The following is a 23,630-nucleotide window of genomic DNA, read 5'->3' on the forward strand; positions in this document are numbered from 1 at the left end:
AAATATCACATAAATGATGAGGGATCTTCATTACTGGGGGGAAGTTAATTTTGGTTTAATATTCAGGAGAAGATATGAAATACAGTTTTAAGTTCATAAACAAAACAGTATTTTTATTTTTACTTTTTAAAGGAAAGCGTTTGTGCCACTGTAGGACTCTAGGATTTGGCTAGGCTGCACTGGAACTGCTACATCAAATAAAAGTAGATTGAACAATGAATGAGATAAGCTTTTCTACTGGTATGTTCTAATAACTCTGCCCGCTGAGACACCGTTATTAGAGAGGTTTTCAAGGACAGCTGAGTAACCAGTTTTGCTTGAAAAATCATTGTTTGCATAGCATTTGTTGGGAAATGTGTCTCAGTGTATTTTTGTTTTATGTTCATGCTTTCCAGCATATTGGAAACAGAAGAGAGAGACTGTAGTTCTTAGTGTTTGACCAGTGATAGATAAGCTTAAGAATGTTGGGGAATTGTGGAGAAAACAGCTGTGTTCTGAAGGCGGAGAGTAGCTTTGGGATTGAAGAACTATCAGCAGTGAAGGTAGAAGACAGAGACAAGTGAAAAAGAGAGAAGCCAGAGACAGAAGCTAAAGTGACTTATGAGGGAGGTGAAGAAAGAGAGAAAGACTTCAACAAGAGGGTAGATGATTTTACTTCATAATAGGAGTGGAAAGGAGTTTGTGAGGTGAAATTGAGAGAAGTCAAATTGTAAATGCACTCAGCTTAAAATGGTGGTCTTCCTTGAATTTTCAGGGAAGATGTCATTGAAATTGAAGAAATGGTGTGTATATGGGTTCCATATCTCTTGTGTGTTAATTCCAAAAATAATCATGTATATGAGACAACGCATAGGTTTATTTCCCACACTCACAATGTGTAAGACTCTGAGAAAGGAGTAGTGAAAAGACTTTGGGGTGTTTCAGGGTTAGTTCAGGAGCATGAGGGACTGGAAAAGGAAAGGCCTGTTTTTCACACACCCCAAAGAGATACTCAGCAAAGGATATGCCTTATCTCTGGAGACCACAGAAGGGTGGCAGCTCTCTGGAAGTTTGGAGCTTGTATGAATGCTGAGGCTGCATGCAAGGAAAGTGGTCTGAGAGCAAACAGCCGTCTGGGTAGACCAAGGCTGCAGGCCCACCCCTTGGGGGGAGTTCAGTGGAGAAAGGGGAGAAGACTAATTCAGGCTAAAAATGATGGAGGTTATTTTTGTCTTTCCTAGTCCTTCCAGGTTCTCTTATTTCTGTACTTGTACTATGTTTTGTATTTCTAAGTTTTGTTTTGTGTTTGTTTGTTCATTTTATTTTGTTAACTGTTTTAGTTGGGAATTTGTGGACTGCTGTTACATCAGGGAACCAGATCAGAAATTCTAGCCCTGCAGCAATATTCACTAACAAGTTTAGAAGTCTGGTTAATTAAATAGAGAACATAATCTGGGTTTGAGGTCCTTCATGACTTAGACTGGTAAATATCTTTCATACCCAAAGCAAATGGTTTTGAGAAATGAAGAGACTGGTTTTTACTCCTTGAAGCTGAACATGAATTCCTACAGTTCTTGTTTAAATGCATAGGTTTATTCACTCACAGAAGTTTTGAAGATATTGATTCTAGAGGTCTGTAAAAGGTAATTGAGCAAAGAAAATCTACTGTTTAGCAGGCTTTCAAAACAGTGTCTTGGAACTTTGCTGTGAAGTTACTGGAGCTTTGCAAAATTAAAGTAGTGGAAAACTAATGCTTTGAATGACACACATTCACCTAGGCTGTATTGCTTAGCGTGAAATTATATATAATGTCTTCTGTGGAGAGAATGATGAGTAAAGCATAGAAAGTGCCCTATTCTGTAAGATTCTCAGGATGCAGAATGACCAAGAAGATAAAATTTCACAGGTAACACACAAAACTCAAAAGTCTGCGGATGTAGTTTACTGTTCTAAAGCAATCATAGTAACCCCCATAGTAACTCATCGTTAAGTGAGGTTCTACTCTGAAAAGCTGTTTTATGAATAGCAACCTCTTTCTAATAAGCATTCCCTAAAAGTCATATAAATCCTACAAGAAGCTTGCATTTCTGTTTGTTTCCTCTTTTCATTTTTCTCATCCCAGGCAGCATAATCCTACCTTGGCCTGCTCTTCAGTAGTGGGATAACCAGCTATTTCCATCACTAGTGCTTTGTGCAGTTTAAGTACTTCAGGTAGCTGCAAGTCTGTTCTTTGAAAATCAGGTCACACTGTCACCTGCAGAAGGAACTAATGTGTAGTGCTCCATCTGAAGTGATTTTGAAGAGTCATGTTTGCTGATGCAGGAGACGGCTGATACCAGCACATTCAGAACTTCTCACGAGGATTGTGTGACACCCTCACTGTAAAACCAGCACTGGCTTAATATTTGTTTACAACCTCCTTCTCATGTAATTTAATCCCTAAATTCCCTACAAAGAGTCTGCCTTTGTTCACATTTTTATCAAGTTTTGATCCCAAGCTGAAGGAAGATGAAGGGGTGGAAGCAAAACATGTCTTTGCTGTGACATCTGGAATTGTTGGTTGGGCATATTCTGCGGTTGATCTTGGCTATTATTCATGTACTTTAAGCTCTCAATTACCAGGGTTAATAGCAGGGTTGGAGTAACTCAGATAAAACTCAGAGCTGGATAATATAAAACATAGATAATTTATGCTGTGAGAACATCTTTAGCGTATCTGCTTCTGGAGGGCTAGTAAATAGAGTCTGCCATGGAGCAGAGTTAGTTGTCTTCAAATGCCATCAGAGAATAAGCTTGCTGTGGACAGGATGTGCTCTACGTTACGTGCTTGGAGGCATGGAGCTTCATCCAGTTGAAGTGTGGAAACACGAGAACCAGTAAATCTGTAATCTTGAAACTCACTTACGGGTAATTGAGGGTTGATAGGGACAGACAAAAGCATTCTTTATGCTTTCAGGAAGAAAAAAAAGGTGCAGTTCTTACACATTAAATCCATATGGCTTTAAGAGATCACAGACTTGAGTAGTAGCAAATCAAAATGCAGCAAAGTCTTGTGGCTTTTTTTTTTTTAATTGGTTGGAAACAGAAGTTCTGAGGTACTAACAGGCTAACTCCTGTTCTTACCCCTGCCATCAGAGTTGTTCCAAAGAGTGTTTATCAATATGGTGATAGGCACTTTATATATATATATATATATATATATATATAAGTATTTATATATTTATATATATATATAATATATATATAAACACAGGGGAAAACGCAGGTTAGGAAAGCCCTAGATACAGATTAGGTGCTTTTGGAAGGGTGGGTAGGATTTGGTGTTGATTATGGGGACTGGAAGCCAAGTGGGAATCATTCCGATTTAATTTTTTCCAGCACCACCATTTGTGACAGAATATCATGAAATTTTGTTTTGTTGCTTTTAATGTTGCGTACTTTGGAAGACAGTGCTTCTTTTGTCTCCAATGTTTTGTTTTGCTGGTCAAGTTTGTTGGTTGCTGCGATAGCACACTAGAGCAGAATAATGCTGACTGTGGGTGTTTTGAGTCAGCTGTACTTTCCAGCTGTCCATGAATTTATCCTCTCAGATAAATCAACTTTTTTTTTTTTAAATAATTCTGCAGAAAGTACTTTTAATTTGACCCATTATTTAAGAACATATTCATTAGCAGGCCCAAACACCTGCAAACAACTTGAATATATACCATTACCCTCTGAATATTTCATGCTGCTGGAAATTTTAGTGCTTTTTTTTTTTTTAAATATAGCAATAGTGCAGCTGTGTATGCCTAGCAGAAAAGTTCAAGCACTTAGTGCTCCCCCACAGAATTAAAATGGAGTGCACTCAAAAAATTGTATGAAAATTCAAGAAAGCAATTTTAAATCCTACCCAGCAAGTCATTCTTTTCAGGCTGAGACAATAAAGAGCGTCCTAGATTTTGTGCAAAGTGCAGTCAGCAGTATAATCAACCTAGACAATCATGACTTGATTTGTCAAAAGCATTTAGTGGGGTTCTTGCACTTCACTTCACTGTCCCAACTACTACATTTGCATATCTTAGACTGAGATACTTTTCACACCTAATATTACATATCTAATACAGTTATTAATGATGGTTCTATTCAGTGTTTTGCTTAGCTATACATAAACAACATTTGGGTTGGTCTCTTCCTGTTGTGTTAGGAAGTGTCAAAAAGTTAAGTCATTTTGGTCACAGTTATGTCATATTAGAAAGAAAATGAAATAGTTTAAGTATGCCATATTTTTCTTTTCTTAAATAATGGCACTAACAGGCAGTTTTAAATTGGTAGTAGTAGAAAGAAAAATTAAGAATATGTCTTCTGTTACGCTGTTTTGATGATGAATGATGTTAAAATCAGTTTTGCTCTCAAAGTATTAATTCTTATTATTATCCCTGCCCCTAATCCTACATTGATCAGAACAGTATGCTAACAAAAGCATGTACTTTCTTAATTTCATCATAGACTGAAGAAGGGGCATTTCCTTAACAATTTAGTGCATTGGGATTAGATGACAGGAAAGCTGGATTTTATTCTAAGCTTTGTAGGAATCATTGTAGGAAGTTGGGCGAGTGAGTCTTCAAATCTTGTTTATCTGAGCAGTAAAACAAAAGATGTTATTGGTGTTCAGTTCTCTTATTTATCTGAATTGATTTTAATTTCTTACTTTTTTTTTGTTTTGTTTCATATAGCTGATGAGTTCTCTAGTGTGGGGAATTTGACTTACCGTTAAATATGTACCCATATTTGAAATATAACCTCTGAAATTCCTTTCCTCAGCAATTTCAAACGGTTGTCAAGTGAAACTGAATACATGACACTTAATGGGACAACGATGAAAAATCTTGAAATTTTACAGAATCAAGTAAGGAAAAATGGAGTGTTTTTTCTTTTTCAATGTGGAGATTTTCAGAGCTGTTTGACATACTGTTCCCAATAAAGTTAGTTAAGTTGGTTTGAAAATATCAGCCAGATGTTAAAATTATTTTAAATGGGATCAGACTGAAGGAGGGTTATATTTTCAGAGGCATAAATGAAAGGTAATCTCTACTGACTCTAAGTATGAGCTAGGAACTTTATTGTACTTTGACTAGCAAAGACGTTTCCTGAAGAGCTTTCAGAGTTCTTGAAAAAGTGCTATCAAGTGATATAGATGCAATAGTGTTTTGTTTTGTTTTTTTCTTCTATGCTAGTGGTTTATGCACAGACTTAATTTAACATGTTGGCTTTATTTTTGTCATTTTCTAAAAACTATTTTCTGACTAAAGGAAAAACATGCTCAAGTAACTCATGACTGCTGGAGATGCTTTATGTAAGGTGTTATTCATGAAAAAGATCAGTAAACTAATGTAGTTACAATATCTTGAAGTCTGAATAGAATGCTTACATAGTGAAGATTCTTAAAGTACATAACTGATTGCTCAGTTAAAAATAATTATGCTATTTTTTTTATTTTAGACTGATATGAAAACAAAAGGAAGCCTACTCTGGGTCTTGGATCATACTAAAACTTCCTTTGGCCGTCGGAGACTGAAGAAATGGGTAACTCAGCCCCTCATGAAATCCAGGTTAGACATCTCTTTATCTTAGTATCCTTTTTCAGACCATGGGTGAGGATTACCTGCTGGTGGAAGATACTTTATTCCTAAATTTGCTAATTAGTGTTTCATTGGTTTCTTGCCTCAGGCAAGTATTTGCATCCTTAATGCATTTTATTTGTTTTGAATTAGTGGTGGATGTTTCTGTTATCCCTGTAAACAGTGTGTTGAATATGAAGTGTTTCTTTTTATTAGTTCTGAAATGTGAAGATTGTTTGCTCACTCATGTATTTTAAGATACGCTTTATATTGTAATGCTTTGGAAACGCCTTATTTTGTAATACCATCATTTGTAATACCATATCATCTTGGTTTTACTTTGTCTTGAAATGGACTCTGCCTTTTCTCATTTCTCTTTGCAGGCATTATTGGACTGTTGAACTTGCTATTACATATCAGTACTGAGTCTTTACATGTGATATTTGTTCACTTACATTTTAAGTTTTTGGATCTCTTCCTTTGTACATGAATATTCCTGAGAGTTATCAGTGTAAAATTAAGTCAGTTGTGTTATGCATCTCAGCTACACTTTACAGAAAATAATTTTAGCTTGGTTAACTAAAATAAATTTTCCCACTGTTTTACTTTTGTTTTTGATTTACTAATATAGTAAACAGGACAGGTTTTAAAGTATACCAGCACTTTAGCATCTTGCTGCTATTGATAGTTAACAAATGTTTCTATTGAAGTAATTTTTTTTGGCCAATTTTTTAATATGCTAAAGCACTTTATACTTCTGAAGTATGGCTGCTAAATTTTCTTACTAGACTTTTTGTCAGAATCTGTTGTCAGTAGTTTAAAAAAAAAAAAGTATGTAACTATTTTTCCCCTACTATTTTGTTGATGTAGAGTATTAGAGACCTGTTTCCTGTGTAGGAGCAATGCTGGTTAGATGGTATCACACTGCGATTTCTGGCACGGATTTAATATATTGATTACAGTTTTTTTTTTTTTCCTTTTCATAATAGCTTGTGTAGAATTTACCTACTTGAAAATGGCTTTCAATGTACCCTTCCTAAACTGTATTAGACTTCAGGGAAGTTGATCATCTGTCTGGTGTTCACCTTAAAAGCATCTGGATAGAATTTCTGGGCCAATTTGCAGAAATAAATTGAAATAAATTACTTTAATTCTTTTCCAGCCCTATAGGCACCCTAGACCCTTTTGGGAATTGTCTGTAAAGTTGTCAGAGGGGGGAGCCAGAGTACAGGCTCTGGGCTCATGCAGTGACAGCAGTGAAGATGGGGACCTGTAAAGGAGTGGCTCTAACCATTTTGCTCCCAAATGATCGTGTATGTGATGCAGCAGGTGAAACAGCATTCAACAGTAGTGTAGATAGTCTTTGCCTTGACATAAGACCAGAGCAATGCTTGCTAGGGGACTTCAGGCCTTCTTTTTTAACTAGTAAATTTAAATTCTCCCTTGTCTCAATGCAGAACCAACTTTAGAACTTCTCAGTTTGGGTCGCTCTGCTCTTTGCTACTTGTGGAAAATGGAGACTTTTCCTTTTTCAATCTATTTTTCTCAGTATGGGAGGAAGTTATATGGCTACGGTTAACAATACTTTTTGGTTGATGTGGAAAAAGCTATTTTGTTTCTATGTATTTTTCCCCCGTCCTGACTAGAAGTTGTAATTTCACGTACTTAGTGCATCAGACATTCAGTGGTATTGTTTCCAGTAATGCGCACAAATGCACTTAGAGAACATTCTGTAATTGTAATTCACCTGTGCCTCCTGGAGTGTCATTTTCAGCGGAAGCAAGATTTCTATACTATATCTTTTCCAGTCAGTGGGTAGGTGCATTTCCCTTGGCATATCAAAAAGTGAGAGGGTGTAATTACAGCTTTATGCCTTGTAGTTGAAAACCACTTGGGATGATGACTAGATTTCCAGTGGAGAAACACTGTATCAGGTTGAGTACAGGTAGAAATGTGTACAGAAAGATTATTTGGGCAAACGTAAAGGTATCCGGTAGCTCATCGGTGATGTAATGCATTTAAAGGCTTCCAAGTAAAGGCATGTGCAATTTTGAGGAAATAAAGAAAAGAAAAACAAAAGGCGTAACCAAGAAAGGTGTAATGTCCTCACTACACACCTGGTTATACTAGGATGTCAGAGAAAAGAATGGATGAATCACTGATGACTGAGTTTTTTATAATTATTATTTTTTATTTTTTAGGAGGAATTGGAAAAGTCACTGTTTTTTGTAGGAGCTGTGTTTGTGTAAATTATAAAAGCATTATCTTGCCTTGCCTATGTTGCCTTTGAAACGTAACTCCCATTGAATGTCTTTCTCACCTAACCTAGTGAAAAGAAAAGGAAATCGAAAGTTGAGTTGTTTGGAGCATTTTGATTGAATAAAGCATGCTGTTTCCTGGTAAGGCTGTGGGGTTTTAGCAAGAGAAAGAAGAGATAAAGCCAAAGGGCTAAGGCACCCATTTCAGAACACAGTGTTGTATAAGAATGTGGTCTTCGTGTTTTTATATGTGTGTAATGTTTAATTTCTTTCCTAATACAAAATTAAAGTTAAGCTAAGAACCACTGAAGTTGATGTGAAGCAGTCATGGCTTTTTCAATAGCTACAGGAAAAGGAGAAAGATAAGCTTAACAGGCTTGTGGGTCTGGTTTGCAGTTTTTGTTTCTTCTTTAGTTGTATGTAGTGGATATGTTGTCCTGTGGCTGCAGCATAAACAGCAGCGCCAGGCAGTTGTGGACAGCCTGAAGCCTCATTTCTCTAGTGAGTCTTTCTCAGCCTGTTACATCCATGGATACCCACTCCCACTCTGATTCTTGCATTTCCATTTCCTGTTTCCCAAGCTGAGTGTTACAGCTAACTCCAAGTTGTATCTGTGCTGCTTGCACGGTTGGGAGTCCAAAGATAACAGGTCTGTTGAACTGATATTGCATCCTTTTCCTCACTGGGTAGTAGTTGGGCTCTGTGCCTTACCCAGCTATTGATTCTTCCACAATCTGTAGGAAATTTGCTTCCATGAGATCAAACACGTGCCTTCTTCCACCTTGTCAAGGTTAGTTCGAATTGAAGAAAGAGTTCAAAACTGACAAAGGCGGATAGGTAGCACAATTACATGAAGTTTTATTATGTCCATATTACATTGACTATAAAGCTGATAAAGCTGTGGTGAGGTACTTAAAGTAGAACTTGAGATAAATGATGGATGTATCATGCAGAGCAATTTATAGCCATTGTAGGAGAGTTTGTGTGCAGAGAACTCTGTGGCCTGTATGTATAGAAAGCATTGCATAAGAGTCTTTTTTTCTAGTCTATTCCTGGAGAGGTAGAATATCTTAAATATCAGTGGGTGGACATCATGAAGTGGTATTTCTAGTACTGTAGCCAGGGAGAAGGTGGAGACTTTGCTATCTAAGTGGAAGATAATCTGGGAAATGCTAGTGTTTCCCTTTGTTGTGAAAGTGCTTGGTTTTTGAGTTAGAAAAGTATATAGTCCAAAATTTGGAAAGCTTAGTTGGAAGGGCAGCTGACTGAAAGCCATAAAACATTTGTTGTGTGTGTGATACGAACATGTTAGTTTGCACAATGCTCTGGCTCTCTCTTTGGGATGGTATCTATTTTACTTTGAGGAGGGTGTTCATGGTTTGAAGTAGGTTAGACAGGCAGCATGAGCCTCGACTACTTAAAGTCTACCTTAATATTCTGTTTACGGCACGAAATGTAGAAGTTAATAAGGTTAATGGTGTGATTGTGGAGAGCAGAGTGCACGAAGCTTACAGCTCAGAAGTCATGCAACTTTCAGCATGGAAAGCATGCTCTGGGCTTTGGGGCCAACAAGCTTTGTCCTTGTCAGCCTGTGCTGAAACTCCCTGCCTACACATCAGATGCAGATCAGATCACATCATCTGACTTCAGATGCACGCTTTGGGGGTACGTGTGTTGCTTGTGGTGTACTGCAAATCACCAGATACTCTCAGCATACCAGAGTAAACTTAGAGCAAAAAATTAAAAGCCTCTTCAAGAAACATAGTCACAGGAGGAGGACAGTGACCAATGGCTTCACCAAGCTTTGGGCCTTTGCCGTGACAGAGGCTTCGTTGGACAGCAGCGGGCCTGCACGGCACAGGGCATGGTGCCCATTTCTGTGGGACTGGGAGGGGGCTGGGGACACAGACACCTCTCCCGATGCCTCCAGGCTGACAGTGCGAGTCTGGAAGTGCAGAATGAGGGAGTTCAGAAGTGATCCTGACCACATACCTGGCAATGGAGCCTCTTTTTGCCTGCTTCAGGGGGTGTCAACTAATGCTACACTTACTGCCTCCCTCCCTGGGGTGAGTGCGCCTTTCGGGCCCCCCTCACCCCGACCTGTCTGTGTATTTCACCTGTTTCACGTGCGTGTCTCCAAGACGCATTGCTGGCCAGAACTGATTATAACACTTTTAAGTCCTTTAACTGTCTGTGTAGTTTTTCTTGCCTGTGTTTATATGTAATTGATTTTATACTCATTCGATGCTTTTCTAGTTAAAGCTGATGTTTAAACCTCAAGGAGAGAGGATAAGTGTGTATATTTAGAGAGCTGCCAAAAACATTTTAAGCTTTGCTTTTCAAGGCTACGTGAACCATATTTTTAATTACCCCTCACAAACAGGATTTTTGTTTTTCCAGTGATTCCAATAGCCTTTGTAATACCCTGTTTCTTCCAGTTCTGGATGAGATGATACTTTTGAGGCTGAATCAAAGCCTTAAAGGATAGCACTAATAATTTCTATTAGTCTAAATGTGCTTTGCCTGCAAGAGCGTTGAATGACTGTAGCTTTAGCAAATTAGGAACTGCAGATGGTTCCTTATGTCCCTCTACAGAGGAGGAAGGGTAGAAATTGCTATTCCTAATGCACGATGCCTTTTATTTGGAGGAGATGTGCAATAGAACTGGGAAAAAAGGGGTCCCTTTATAGGGATGTTGGCAATGACATGTCTTTCCTAATATAAAAACACACCGTTCTGATTCCTCTTGCTTTGAATGTATCGAGTCCTATTGTGTTTATACATCTGTACATAAAGTGCAGTCTGAATGGAAAGTCTTTCAAGTTTGACTGTGTCCTTGTTCCCATATCTAAGATAGCTGGGTTGTAAAACAAACTACCTAAAGGTTTTTAAAGAAACCCATCCTAATTCAGATTTAGACTGATCACCATTTGTTACCATCATCACCCAGACCTGGATGAGAATCTTCTTTTGTAGCAGAGATTTAGGAACGAAGTCTGTCCATCCTACAGCACAATTTTGTGGGCTAAATTTTCCTCCTAAGCATAAAGGCTTCATAGCATCAGTGCCAATATAAAATGCACAAATGCAGGTTACAACATATGCCTGAAATCTCAAAATTGTTATAAAGAAAAAGATTGCAGCATCATCACATGCATTCATTCATTTTTGCTAGCTGTGTTTTGGTACCGTTGAAAGCTGCCTCTAACTGTTTATAAGTGTAGTAATCAGGCATTCATTCATGTAGGCTAAAGTAGCAAACGGTTTTCTTTTTTGGCACAAATAGCTGAAATATATTGTGTGTGAACATAAACAAAAGTGTTTGATTACCATTTGCATATTTTTTACATTCTTTTAACAGATGTGAAGACAAAGTTTATAGTACTTGTGTATTGCTGTTAAGTATTTGAGATCTACTCAGGAATATTGTCTTCTTGTGGCAGCGTGTTTATTTAGGGGAATGTTGGACCACTGTGAAGGGGAAGGAGACATTGAGTTTGAGAGTAAATTACTGTTTCTCCTGTATATTGGAAAAACAAGTGAACAGATCCAGAAGGATGTTAATTTTTTAGGTTTCACGTAAATTTCACTGTAGTAATTATTATTATACTTATTTGTATTTTTAATCACTGCTAATGTATAAAATTACAGTGGTCACAGTAGTTTAACAATTGAAGATTTAGCCTATAAAGTTACATGAATTTCAAAGAAAACTGTTGAAGCAAAAAGCCAGCTAGACTGTTTTTTGTTTCATTTTGTTCTGTTTAAAAGACATACACAGATTACTGATTGCTAAGTGGTAATACTGCCATGGCTTTTTTTCGATACTTGTAATTTCTTGTTGTGTGAGACTCGTATAAAGTCTTCATTTGCAGACTATGTTCTGTAGGAAGGTCAAGAAAAAGGCAAAGAGAGATAAAATATAAAACAGCAGAAGTCTATACAGCCTTCGTGTTGTCCTGTGCTTGAAAGTAGCCAGCATCAGGGGCCAGGAGGAGAGGAGAAGAACTGGGCAGCTGGGTAATGTTACCTCCCCAGAGCTTCCCAGCAGTGTGCAGTGTGGGACCTTCGTCTGGCACCCATGGTATCCACATATATCTTGGATTTTCCCGGTGTTTAAGGAATGCATTTTCTGTGTTCAAAGCCCTGTAGCTAGGGAGGAGGCTGTTAGGGCTATGATCTAGGCACAGTTCATTGAAAACTACATTTGATGTTGCACACCCTGCGTTTTTATTTTCCAGGTGTTGAATTCCTGTCACCAGTAGTCTTGCATATTGTTGTGGTCTTTGAACAAATTTAATAAAATTAATTTCAATTTTATGCATTCACTGTAGGTGAGCTATAACCTTGCCATGATGAATGAACCCATATTAACAGCATTTTTAAGTTAAATGTTTTCTGATAAATTCTTAGTTGTAATTATTTACCTTGTATAAAAAAATAAAACCTTATATGACTGATTTTTTTTTAGGGCTCTTGTGTAGTGGTTACATAATCGGTTTCAGTATGCTTTAAATGTACTGATCAATTATCACATCTAAAAATGTTAGGTTTGCTTCACTCTATGGGAGATATCTAAGCAGATCTGTTAGGGTTGCTGGTTTCAATTGTTAAGATGTTTAGGTGTTAGTTCGGTGCACTGCATTTGTATCTGCAGCCTTCTGTTATGGCAAGATAATTTTTAGTGCAGGATTCAAATATTTTTCTATTTGCAAAATTTCTTGTTCACGTATATGGCAGCAGAATAAAAGAGGACAGTATCACATGGTTTAATTTAAAATCTTCTAAATACTAGAATCAAAAATTCTGTAGTTCGATTTTGTATGCATACGTTGCAAAGTGATTTTAGTTTAGTATTGTATTAATGTTGCTATGCTTAGATGGAGAGCACAGCAGAAGTCAGTATTGCTTTTAGTCAGCTGACTTATGTTGCATTATTTTGCAGAAGATTGCGTGGAAAATTGGATAGTATTCAGATTGCTGACATGGTTTATAGAGATGGGAAAGAATATGATAATAGTGGACCTAAAAAGAGAATGGAGTTGTGGCCAATTTATAAAATATGAGGCACTTTCTTAGCATAAGTTATTGAGTTTCTTTCAATGTTAGATTCTGATTTTCTAGTGGTAGAATTTTTTTTTCCAAATCACAAACAGTAGAAATCCTAAACTGTAGATCAGATATGCTGAATAATTGTGAGTGAAGTATCAATTTCTTTTGAGGTAGTTTAATAACTTATCAGCATAGTATATTGGTGATCTAAAAAGTGTTTATTAGTTTAAATTATAAATATTTTTAATGTGTCAAAGCATACTTTGAAATTCATCATCTGGCTATTTTTATCATTTCTCTTCCTTGTCCTTCCATCCTTATATACATGCAGTTTTGCATAATTTTTCACAGTACGTTCTGGCTTTCAAAATAGGAATCCCTGTATGTTTCATTTACAGGTGGGAAAAATGGGTCATTTGGTACTGGATGCCATTCTCCTGACCCTTTCTGATTTGTAGGATTAAGGCAGAAAAACTGTATGGACACTTAGTTTTAGATTACTGGAGCTACAGTAACATAGCCATATGTGAGGATGATTAAAGGGCAGATTAAGCTTTGGAGGGAGGAGTTTTTTGAATATATGTATCTATTTTACATATTACTACATGTTTTCAAATGGACAAATAGATATAACCATGCTGTTTGAATTAAGTTGGCAGTGTTCTGGAATATAATTCTGATGCTTACGTAGTCTTTTTATAATAAAAATACAGATGATTTTCTTCTGTAGGATGCATGTGTTTATAACTTAGCAGTCCAGCACTCCCATGCACAGAGAATTACAAGGTCTCAAGTATAGCAAGTTTTAATCATTCTCCATGTAATCATGGCTGATGATTCTGACCTTTTAGAGTTTCAGTGTAAGCTTTAGCTACCTTCAAAGCTGTGCACGCAGAGTGCTTTATTACTTTGACACTGATACTAACACATCCCAATTTCGTTTGCATTATCCAGCTGTCGTTTCAGAGAGCTTCACTAATTAATGCACAAAGCTTAAATCTACTGCCTTGAATACGTTGTGTGGAGGCCAGCAGCTTGCTCTTAGGTTATTTGGTTGCATAATTTTTAGTGACGCTGCCAGCCTGCAGTAGCTATGTGACCATGGCTCTCAGGGATGAGATTTAAAACTCAGGTATGCAGTATGCTGAAAACAGCCCCTTTTTCAAGCAGTTTCCCCTAGTTTCTGGCGGTTTCACTGATGGTAGCTGCATGCTGCTGCTGCTGTCTGCAGGTTGCCTGGCTGCCATTGCAAATCCTAGCGTTGTGTGGCAGAGCCGCTCTGGGAGCGAATATATGTCGTTTGTGGTGGATGGGGGAATGGTGTTACTGTTTTTAGTATAAACCAGTATGTCACTGGAAAATCGTGGCACTTAAATGCTACTACGTTTATGTGTATTTGAGCGCACATCCAGTCGTGTCGTTTTCCCTTTTTCACGTGCAATAAAATTTCAAGGCCTCTTAGATATAGCTGCCTTCAGGGCCAGAGGCCTCTGGATGCTCGTCTGTTGTAATGCCTGCAACCTGCGGAGCTGCCTGATTTTGCTGGATTCCTCACAGGTGGTATTTGCTAGTGGCTGTAGTGGCAAAAGCCGTGAACATTATGCATCACGAGCAAGACAGGCAGTCTTCCCCAGGCTCTTACATTTTGATTACATGCTTAGTTTTAGTTTCCCTATGCCGGCTAACCTCTAATCATCTGTGAGAAGAGATGTGGCTGGGCTGTATCTACCCCGCATGCACTTGGCTAGTACATGAGGTGGCCGTATCAAATGAGTGCTTTCTTCTTAACTTACAAGGATGCATGGACACAGGTGGCAGCAGTAGCGTGGTAAATGTGGTGATTTATGAACTTCCTTGCTTTAGGAGGAAAGTGTTGTGATAAGGTGTAGTTGTCATTCTGGATGAAAATACATGTTTTTTTAAAATAAACGCGTAAGCGTCTTGATAATTTTTCAGGCTTCCTGGAACATCATATTTTAGATTCAGAGGTTCTTGTCGGAAACTTCCCGTTTGCCTACCAGTGCCTTCCAGTTTGCTGGCGCACATACAGTGTGCACAGTAGCACATGGGTGAGGGACTCTGGGAAAAACATACCGTATGGAACAATTTTTTTTTTTTGTCATGAAAGCTCAGCAAATTTTAGCACAGCTTTCACCTAGTTAACTTTATTTTGTAGTGCACACAGTTGCCACAGAGATAAAGCCTGAACGTGGAAAAAGCTACATTCAGAGGAATCGTGCTATTCATCCTTGACACATCTCTTTCGCTGCTGTCGTACAGCAAGACAGTTACCTCTTGCTTTAGCGAAATTTCCCTTTGGCTGCATGCACTGATGGTGCTTTTGTTGACTAGTTCCCAAAGATAGACTCCTAATCTGCATGTTTTGATCACATCCAGGTACCACTGATCTCAGTCTTTTCCTAGAAAAAGCATTGAGGCAATTTGGTTCCAAAAAAAAAAAGGCAAAAAATGAGTTTATCTTAGCTCGGCAGTCTATGGCCAGCTCATGGATTTATTGGAAATAGCTGTTAACTGTGTCATTAACAGTAGTGTGAATTGAGGTGAACCCTGACAGTATGTTGTCCATTTTAAAGCTCTTTGCTGACAGTGGCAGTAAGAATATGATTGTAAGAAAGGCACAAATAGCTATGTAATTATTGTTCAAATAAGATGTTTACCCATTGTTTGACTTCAATCTTGACATATGGAGATTAATGCTACAATCTTTGAAAAAAAAACAAAAGCTGAAATCCCAGTGAGATTCATGTAGTTATCAATTTTTGCTCTGGATCAAAAGTAGAGGGCCAAAATAGTTAAATCAAATATATATGTATTTAGTATACTCTGTTGAAATAAGCTATGCTACATATACTTTAAAAGCAAAGTCCTACTTCCCTTCCCCAGCTCTCACACAGGTACTTGTCAGCAAATTTAGGGTAGGATATTCACGATTGAGTGTTGCTCATTTTATGTACCTTTAAATGAATATGTAGGTGTGGGCATGGTGTATATTGGACTGTTTTGAGCACAGAGAGGGGTGAATGATGTAACACATTCAGGAGGTTGTTTGCATCTTGAATGAAAGCCCAAGATTCTCTGCATTTCTAAATTCTAAATTCTTCTCCTTATCATGAGAATGTGACCTTAGCCAAAATTCAAAAAAAGAAAGAAAAACAGCAAAAAGTTGACTAGCCATATACCTTTCCCTCAGAGAAATAAAGTTGTATTCATTGATCTTATGATTGTTGTCTTACAGTGAAATAAATGCCCGGCTTGATGCTGTGTCTGAAATTCTACTGTCAGAATCCAGTGTGTTTGGCCAGATTCAGAATCTTCTTTGTAAGCTGCCAGATATAGAGAGAGGCCTCTGCAGTGTTTTCCACAAGAAGGTATACCCGTAATTATCATAATTTATTGTTTTTTAAATGGTGTGTTTCTGTCTTAATATACTTCCATAGTTTTTGTGTGTGTATTTAAAAATATTCCATGTTAGCAAGACTGAAGCTGACCTAATAAAGGGATACAAGTTTATAACGATGATTTTTGCCTTATGGTAGACTCTTCTGTTATTTTGTACGTTACCAGTGGTACGTTGTTTGAAGAAGAAATGTCTTAATAGGGTTAGAGAACAGATACGCTCTATTGCTAATGCTATCAGGAAAAACATCTATCGTGTTAATGCATTAGTCACTGGATTTATTGAGATGAGATGATGCGGTAGGTCCTTCTGCCATTGATTTTTTTCCCTCTAAAACAATGCATTACAGTCTGTATGCTTATCTAAAATCACACTTGCAAGTGAAACCACTAGACTGTAGTCAGCTGTTTTCAGATGAATGTTAATTTGTTTATAAATCCTGTAATTTGGATCTCACTTGCACATTTTAATAAGAATTACCTGTAATGAGACACAGGCAGTTCTTAGCTGAAGCAGATTAATGTGCTAATAGCACCTGTGCAGTACTTCATGTTCTTTTATTTCACTGTTATATTGAGAGGTTTTGACAGTTTGTTTTAGATAAAGGAATAGGTGGGTAGAAGGAGAGCAAAGTTGTAATTTCCGTGGATGGTACAGCACAAAGGCTTCATCTCTCTGAAAATCTGAAATTCAGTTCTTTTCAAGACCCTAAGGTGTTACTGTGTTAGGCGCATGGACAGACTTGTGTATTTCAGTGAATGGATAGCAGTCTTGCCATAATGCAGCATGTGGAAAGAGGGAGAGCGCACCTACTTTGTCATCCCCTAAAATCTGCGGTGTCCACATGATACAGTTGTGTTTTTTTCTTAAAAATAACTCTCCAGCAGTTAGTTTACTTTTTAATGGTTCAACTCATTTCAGGTTGAGTGATGTGTAGTAAGGTTTGTAGGAATACATCTGTATTTCACAACATTCTGGCATTCCTCCACTGCTATCTTGTTCTTTCTTTTGTGTGTGTGTATATGCTGGTCTGTATCTGTTTCTCCAGTTGTCATCCTTTCCTGTTGTAGGGCTGATTACCCTTCTCAGCTTTAAAGTCAGTGTTTAGGTGGAACCAGTCAGAGTTCCTCGATTTTCATGTGACATAAACTGCCGGCTGTCTTATCAACAGCCACAGTGGGGTGTTTCATGAATCAGATGTTGGAAGGAAGTTGCAGGAGCAGAGAAGTGCTCCAGCAGAATTCTTAGGAAGGGTAAATAGGGGGGAAGGAAGAATGGGTGTTCTTGTTCCGAGCATGTGATTTGCCATTTGCCTTTGAATTAGCTTTCCTTGGTAAAAATCTAGTTTGTTACCCAATGCAAAACATGATGGAGAGTGCCCTAAGCACTGAGTAATTCCTGGAGATCTGTAGGACTTTGAAATGACAGTGTCCCTGAAAGACAGGGTCTGTTTTGAATAAAGAATCAAGAACAGACTCTTGAAAACAGATTCTGAAGTCCAGACAGACAGTGAATATGAGCCTGAAACAAGGTCTCTGCAAAGTACATGTATATTCAGGAACACTAAGTACCTGGTTTGCCAGATTTTTTTGTTCAGAATATCGAGTGAATGCTGCAATTTCAGTTCCCACTAAGAGTGTTTCCAATTCTGTTAACTCCAGATGTCCAGCTCCCACATGCTCAACATGAGGTTCCCCCTCTGCATTTTCATGCCTATTAAGGGACACAAAACTCTCAGCAGAGCACACTGATGTCTTAACTAAAGGAATTCCAGCTCTGCTGGAAAAACTGCTGGAGAAAAAAAAAAAAAAAGGCAAATCTGACAAGTCTTTCATCTTTCAGGCTCTTTGGACTTTGGTGATGTTAGTTTTTAAGGAGGTATGTTTCACAAAGGGATGCCTCTGTACTGTACAGGGGGGGCTGACTTGTCTCAGTTGTTCTAAACATCTTTCATTTAGATCAGCCACTGCAGAACTTCTGTTGTGTGGTATACTTTGCACCAGTAACCTCTGGAGGAGACAGAAAAAACAATAAGGCAAAACAGTGCTGTGTTATGGAACCAACTTTGCAAGGCAAAACATCCTTATAGGAGCTCTTCTGGTAAATAAGTATTGTGTCATCATTGTATATTTTCCTGGTCTGACTGTTAATTTTTTGAATAGGTCCATTGATGATTCTTATCTGGCAGCATAATTCAGATTTGCAATTACTAATCTGACCTTCCACAAACTCCCATTATCCCAAACCACTAGAAAACATTGCTGGTCTAACTCCAGGTATGAGCAGCCCAGACCTAAAACAACGCTCTTGTACAAAAGGGGAGGAGAAGGGGAAATTAGGTATTGCCTTGGAGGTGGTATTACCAGCTCCAAGTTTGCCCCAGCCTAGAAAGGAATTGTGGGGACGATAATTATGGGAATGAGGCAAGAGCAATGTTACAGTTGCTATGGAGAGTGAAGTTAATACAAGAACTAGTAGTTCTTATTTCCTGCAGCTCCAGCACCTGACATCTTCCCAGACAGAAATACTATTAACCACAAAATGGCTTTACCCGTCTCTGGCAAGAAAAGGACAGCTGGAGATGAACTCTGTGAAAGACCTCTTGGTAGCATTCAGTAATTGACTTCAAAAGGCAAATGAGAAATGGAATTGTCAAGAGTTTTGTCTGAGTTGCGCCCAGAGCTGATGCAGAGTTAGATCTTTCTGGAAGACATATTGGCTTAATGTTCCTGTTTCCCTTAACAAGTTCAGCCTACCCTGTAGCTCCTGGAGAAAGCCACTATGTAATTTCAACAAAATAAATAAAAATAAAAGTAAAAATTAGGTCACATGCATTTCTTTATGTTACCTGCATCTCAGGACAGTGGGAGGTAGGAATGGCAGGATCTTGCAATTTGTTTTCCTCTCAGTTAAAGTGATGGCTGCTTACCTTTGCTTTGAATTGTACAGAATGGCGAGAAAGTTGTCAGAGCTCTATGCTGGACTAAGTTTAAAAACCAGTACAGAACAAAAATGCCATCAGTTCTTTAAGAAACGTGTCTCACATGGCCGTTCCAACGTTGCCTGCTGGTTTCATGCAGTGGGTCTGTGTTTCAGAAGATAAATATTTATACAGACTTGATCCGTAAGTGTTTATCTTATTTGTACCCTTGGCTCTATAAACATTACTTTTTGACTGAAGCTCAGTCACTGAAGTGGCCAGCAGTCATGATAACAAATGGACAGGGAATTTATAGAACACATTAAAGTGAAGCAGTTTCATTGAAGTCTTGCATGAGAAGTGAAGTCAATCAAACCTTGCCAGGGTGTGTAATAAAATGTCATTTCAGTGTGTTCTGCTCCTAACCTCAGCCATAGGGTGTCCTTGTTTTTGAGTTCCTTACAAGTTGCTGCAGTTAAGAAAAACAAACAAAAACACACAAACAAAACTGTTTAATTCTGAATCAGTGTTTGAACTTTGCCGCCCATTTATCAGGCTGCTAACCTGTGCAAAATAAAGTAGGCAGTTGTTACAAGAGGGCTGTTTGCTGCTTGGCTGCCTCCAGCCTCCTTGTGAGATTTGCCTTTCAGCTTTCCAGTGAATAGTTTGCTTCTTCAATGTCATGCTCAGGCTCCTCAGAGGACAAGAGTGCTGCTCAGCTCAGTGCTAAGTTTATAAAATTTTTCACATAAGCTCATCTACCAGAATGATGTTGAAAATGTGCCCCTCCCTGGAAGCCGCGTTTGACGTTTCATTAAAGAATGGGTGATTTTCAGAAGATCCTAGTATCCTGATGATTTAGAGAAAACTGTTCTATATCTTGGGATTTTTTTTTCTCTTAATAAATTACCACCTGTTATATATGTCCATTAAATTAGTTATTGTATGTGTAAAATTTTGAGAATAAATTCACCTATAGCATGTTATTGACTTTAGCTTACACGTGTCTTAATTTCTTCTTACATTTTCTTCTACCATAGCAGTGTGCACCTCATAACTTAAAATGAGATGCAGTTTTCTAAAGAAATTGCATCACTGATATTTTTAGATTTGTAGCACTGAATGATGACTTGAGCAAATTGTTCCATGTTAAGCCGATTAATATAAACAATCTCCTGAAAGGGGAACATAGTAACCTTAGTACGCCAAAAATAGTACACTCACTCTACTAAAAACTTAAAGGTAGTTATTACAGCTTGAAATGAGTGAAAAATGGTTGCTGTGTTTTTCAGTTCCTGTTTATTTAATTTGAAATACTTTTAACTTGGAGTGGTCAATGGCTGTCAGCTGTGGGTCTTTGTGTCTCCCTTTCAGATCTGTTGGAAACAATTTTACCAAACCAAATAAGGCTAAATTGTATTTAGTGTTGTTGTTGAAAGGGTGTGAAGACCTAACATACTGCTGTGTATCTTCTATCCGTTCTCTTTGGTGGCCTCTACACCATTTTCAGTACAATTTGAGAAACTGCTGGTTGAAATTATCGTTTGACATCACTGTCAACTTTGAGGTTATTTTACTAGTGCCAGAGAAGCTGTAGCTATCGTGGAGGGCATTTCAAAATTAGACTTCAAAAGTATCACTGAATAGGCATGTGAGCATCTTTAGGGAATGCAAGACTATTAATCCTGCTTTATGTAAAACGTTTTACTACGTTTTAAAAGCTTCTAATTTATAACACAGTTGCATATTTCTTTCGTAAGGTTACTTAGGTTTTAAATTGAACTACTCCCTCTTTAATGGAGCTCAGCTTTTCAGAGTTATTTTTATGCATCTGTTCCAAGTTACCTACTTGCTTTGTTCTGCATTGGAACCATTAAATTTTAGATGCGAAGTCCTGCAGTGTTACTGAAATCAAGCTGGGGAAACGATAATACTCTGAATAAGCGCAAAAGGGTTATGTTCACCTTCTTTCTTGGGAACGTTGTGTTCAGCAAAGTTTTTTTTTGCAGTAAAGCATGCTGAATTTCCCATGTTCCAAAGATACGGCAGACTGTAGCTCGTACTAGAATAAAACGCATTTTAACCCATTAGACAACAATTAAGTTGTGTAGTTTAGCAGAGTTCCTGCAAGTAACTTCAGCATGTTTATTAAGCACCCTTTGAGAAATCTCGTGATAGCTGTCAGGGTTGTTTATGGTGCTTTTTGTACAAGACCCTTGTTTTATCTTTATATATATATATATATATATATATATATATATATATGTTGTGGTGGTTGGGTTCTCGTTTTATTTTTTTATCGTTTTTGTTTTGTTTTGTTTTCTTCTCTCCCTGCTTCCTCTGTAGGTGAGAGTACCTTGAAATCCAGCTTTCTCTTCTTGTTGAAACCTCACCTTCCCCAGCCTCATGACTCTTACTGGAACACCTCAGACAGGTGTTCTTGTACATTCTTTTAATCTTTTCCTTTTTCTACTCTCTTAGAGATAGTGTGCTAGGTAAGTTGCTAAGTCCCAGTTTGATTACTTTTTTTAAACTTTTTTTTTTTTTTTAGGGAACAATATTGAGAAAACAAACAAACCCACCCAGTTTATCTATTTCCTACTGCCCATATTTGGCCATTCTTTTTTTTTTTTTCTTTTTTTTTTTTCTGGACGTTGTTCTCCTATGAATCACCTAATGGTGTCTGTCAAGAATCTACTATAAATTCAGTGTGACAGGGCAGCAGCCTTTGTATCCTTGAGGAGTACACTTTGTAGTCAAGGAGAGTCTTACAGAATTTTATCCTTTATATACATGAAGGTTGATGATGATGATGCAGTCAGTCGTACTGTATTTTACTTTGACTTTGAGTCCAAGCCTGGGTTTATCGTTTGTTTAGTCTTTGAGACCTTTCCTTTGTGCTTTCACTTCAAATGCCATGGACAGATTTACTGTTTTATTATTTTGTTTTATTTTGTTGTCATAGTTTTTATAAGATAGATTCAGCAAATTCCAGATTATCAGAAAGATGTTGATAAATTGCAACAAGCACAGGGGAAAAAGTAAGTTTTCATGAAGCTGAATAATGGTTTGTTTCCAAAGGAAGATTAAAAGATTATAGTTTGGTTAAATTGATGATTAAAGGAGAACAGAAGGTTTAGAGGTATTTGAAAGGTGTTAACAGCAAAGAGAGAGTGGAGTTGTGTAATAACTGGTTGTGGAGTGTAATACGAAAGAGTAAAACTAGAGATATTTGGATTAATTTAATGGAAGAGAAACTTAGGCTATCAGATAAAAACTTTACATGATGAGATTTTGTGGATTAGTTTATGAAAGGAGTGGCACCACATGGCTTCTTGAAATGTTGATGTCCCAAGAGTAGACAAAAAAAAAATCTTGCAGAAAAATTGAGCAGTTGCAGGGAAATCACTTAGTAGGTCTCTTCTACCTCAGACTTTCATGGATATGAAACAAATATAACTTAAGTTTTCCAAAAGGATTCAGAATATATCCTCTCTGGCCTTATGAAATGTCATGGTTAAATTGCGTATTGCAGTTGTCAAGTATCTGCCAACCTTGCCTGTTTGATGTGATGAGGTAGCTCGTTAGCTGAACATCCCTACTTCAGTTCAGTCAGAGAGTATCTAAGAGTATCTAACAGATACTGACTGGCGTTACGATAACTTCAGTCGCATTGCTCACTCCTGTGACGGAGTACATCTTAAATGTCCAGAAATGATTTTTTGTTGATTTTTATTTAATAATCTCTATGATAGCGCAAACATCTCTGAACACTGCCATTAACCTAGGAATTACTTTCTTTCTAACTTTATTTTGGTCAGAGACTTAAATTTTCAGCATCCACTGCAGATTGCCAAGGCTGCAGATCTAAGGCTCTTTATTTTGTGTTCATACCACATGGGGGTCACTCTTCCGTCTCTGGTTGCAGGTGTGATATGTATTTCATGAGAAGAGAGTTAAGGTTGTTTTATAATTATGTTTTATGATTTTTCAGAAGGTTGTGTTTAGACATTCTTCATGTTTCAAAGGGCTAATAAACATTATAGAGCAAGCTTATTTTGGGGGTTTGCATCTGTGGGGACGGAGAGAGACCGTTCCTTTCCAGACAAGCATTTTTGTTAATGCTTGCTTCCTTGTGTGGGTTACAGAAGTAGTTCTGGACAAATAACTGCAGTGTAATAGATGAGAGAATTACTTTAGTTCTCGTATAAGGATGTGGGAAGGAACAAGAAACAAAAATTTACCTCTGGGGAGGAATTTAAGGAGAAGAAATGTCAAAATAAAAAAGTAGATACTTTATGAAATAGTTCATTGAAGCCTACTTGTTCTTTGATAAGGGTGCTAATCACCAAAAAATACCGACCAGGAATGAAACTCTAGACTACTGCCCGGTGAGAAGAGAA

The 23,630-nt window shown here is 37.7% G+C and overlaps 1 protein-coding gene across 4 annotated transcripts in view; it reads left to right on the forward strand.

Moving 5' to 3' along the window:
- The window catches only part of MSH3 (mutS homolog 3), a 114,464-nt gene that overhangs the window by 42,814 nt on the left and 48,020 nt on the right, over nucleotides 1-23,630 (forward strand). For all 4 annotated transcript variants that reach the window (XM_035567559.2, XM_035567560.2, XM_050716226.1 and 1 more), the window contains exons 11-13: nucleotides 4,783-4,867; nucleotides 5,461-5,570; nucleotides 16,146-16,278. In XM_035567559.2, the coding sequence (XP_035423452.1) occupies nucleotides 4,783-4,867; nucleotides 5,461-5,570; nucleotides 16,146-16,278 (328 nt within the window). The remainder of the gene's footprint in view (nucleotides 1-4,782; nucleotides 4,868-5,460; nucleotides 5,571-16,145; nucleotides 16,279-23,630) is intronic.

The sequence above is a fragment of the Cygnus atratus genome, chromosome Z (genome assembly GCF_013377495.2).
Source record: "Cygnus atratus isolate AKBS03 ecotype Queensland, Australia chromosome Z, CAtr_DNAZoo_HiC_assembly, whole genome shotgun sequence".
NCBI lineage: Eukaryota > Metazoa > Chordata > Aves > Anseriformes > Anatidae > Cygnus > Cygnus atratus.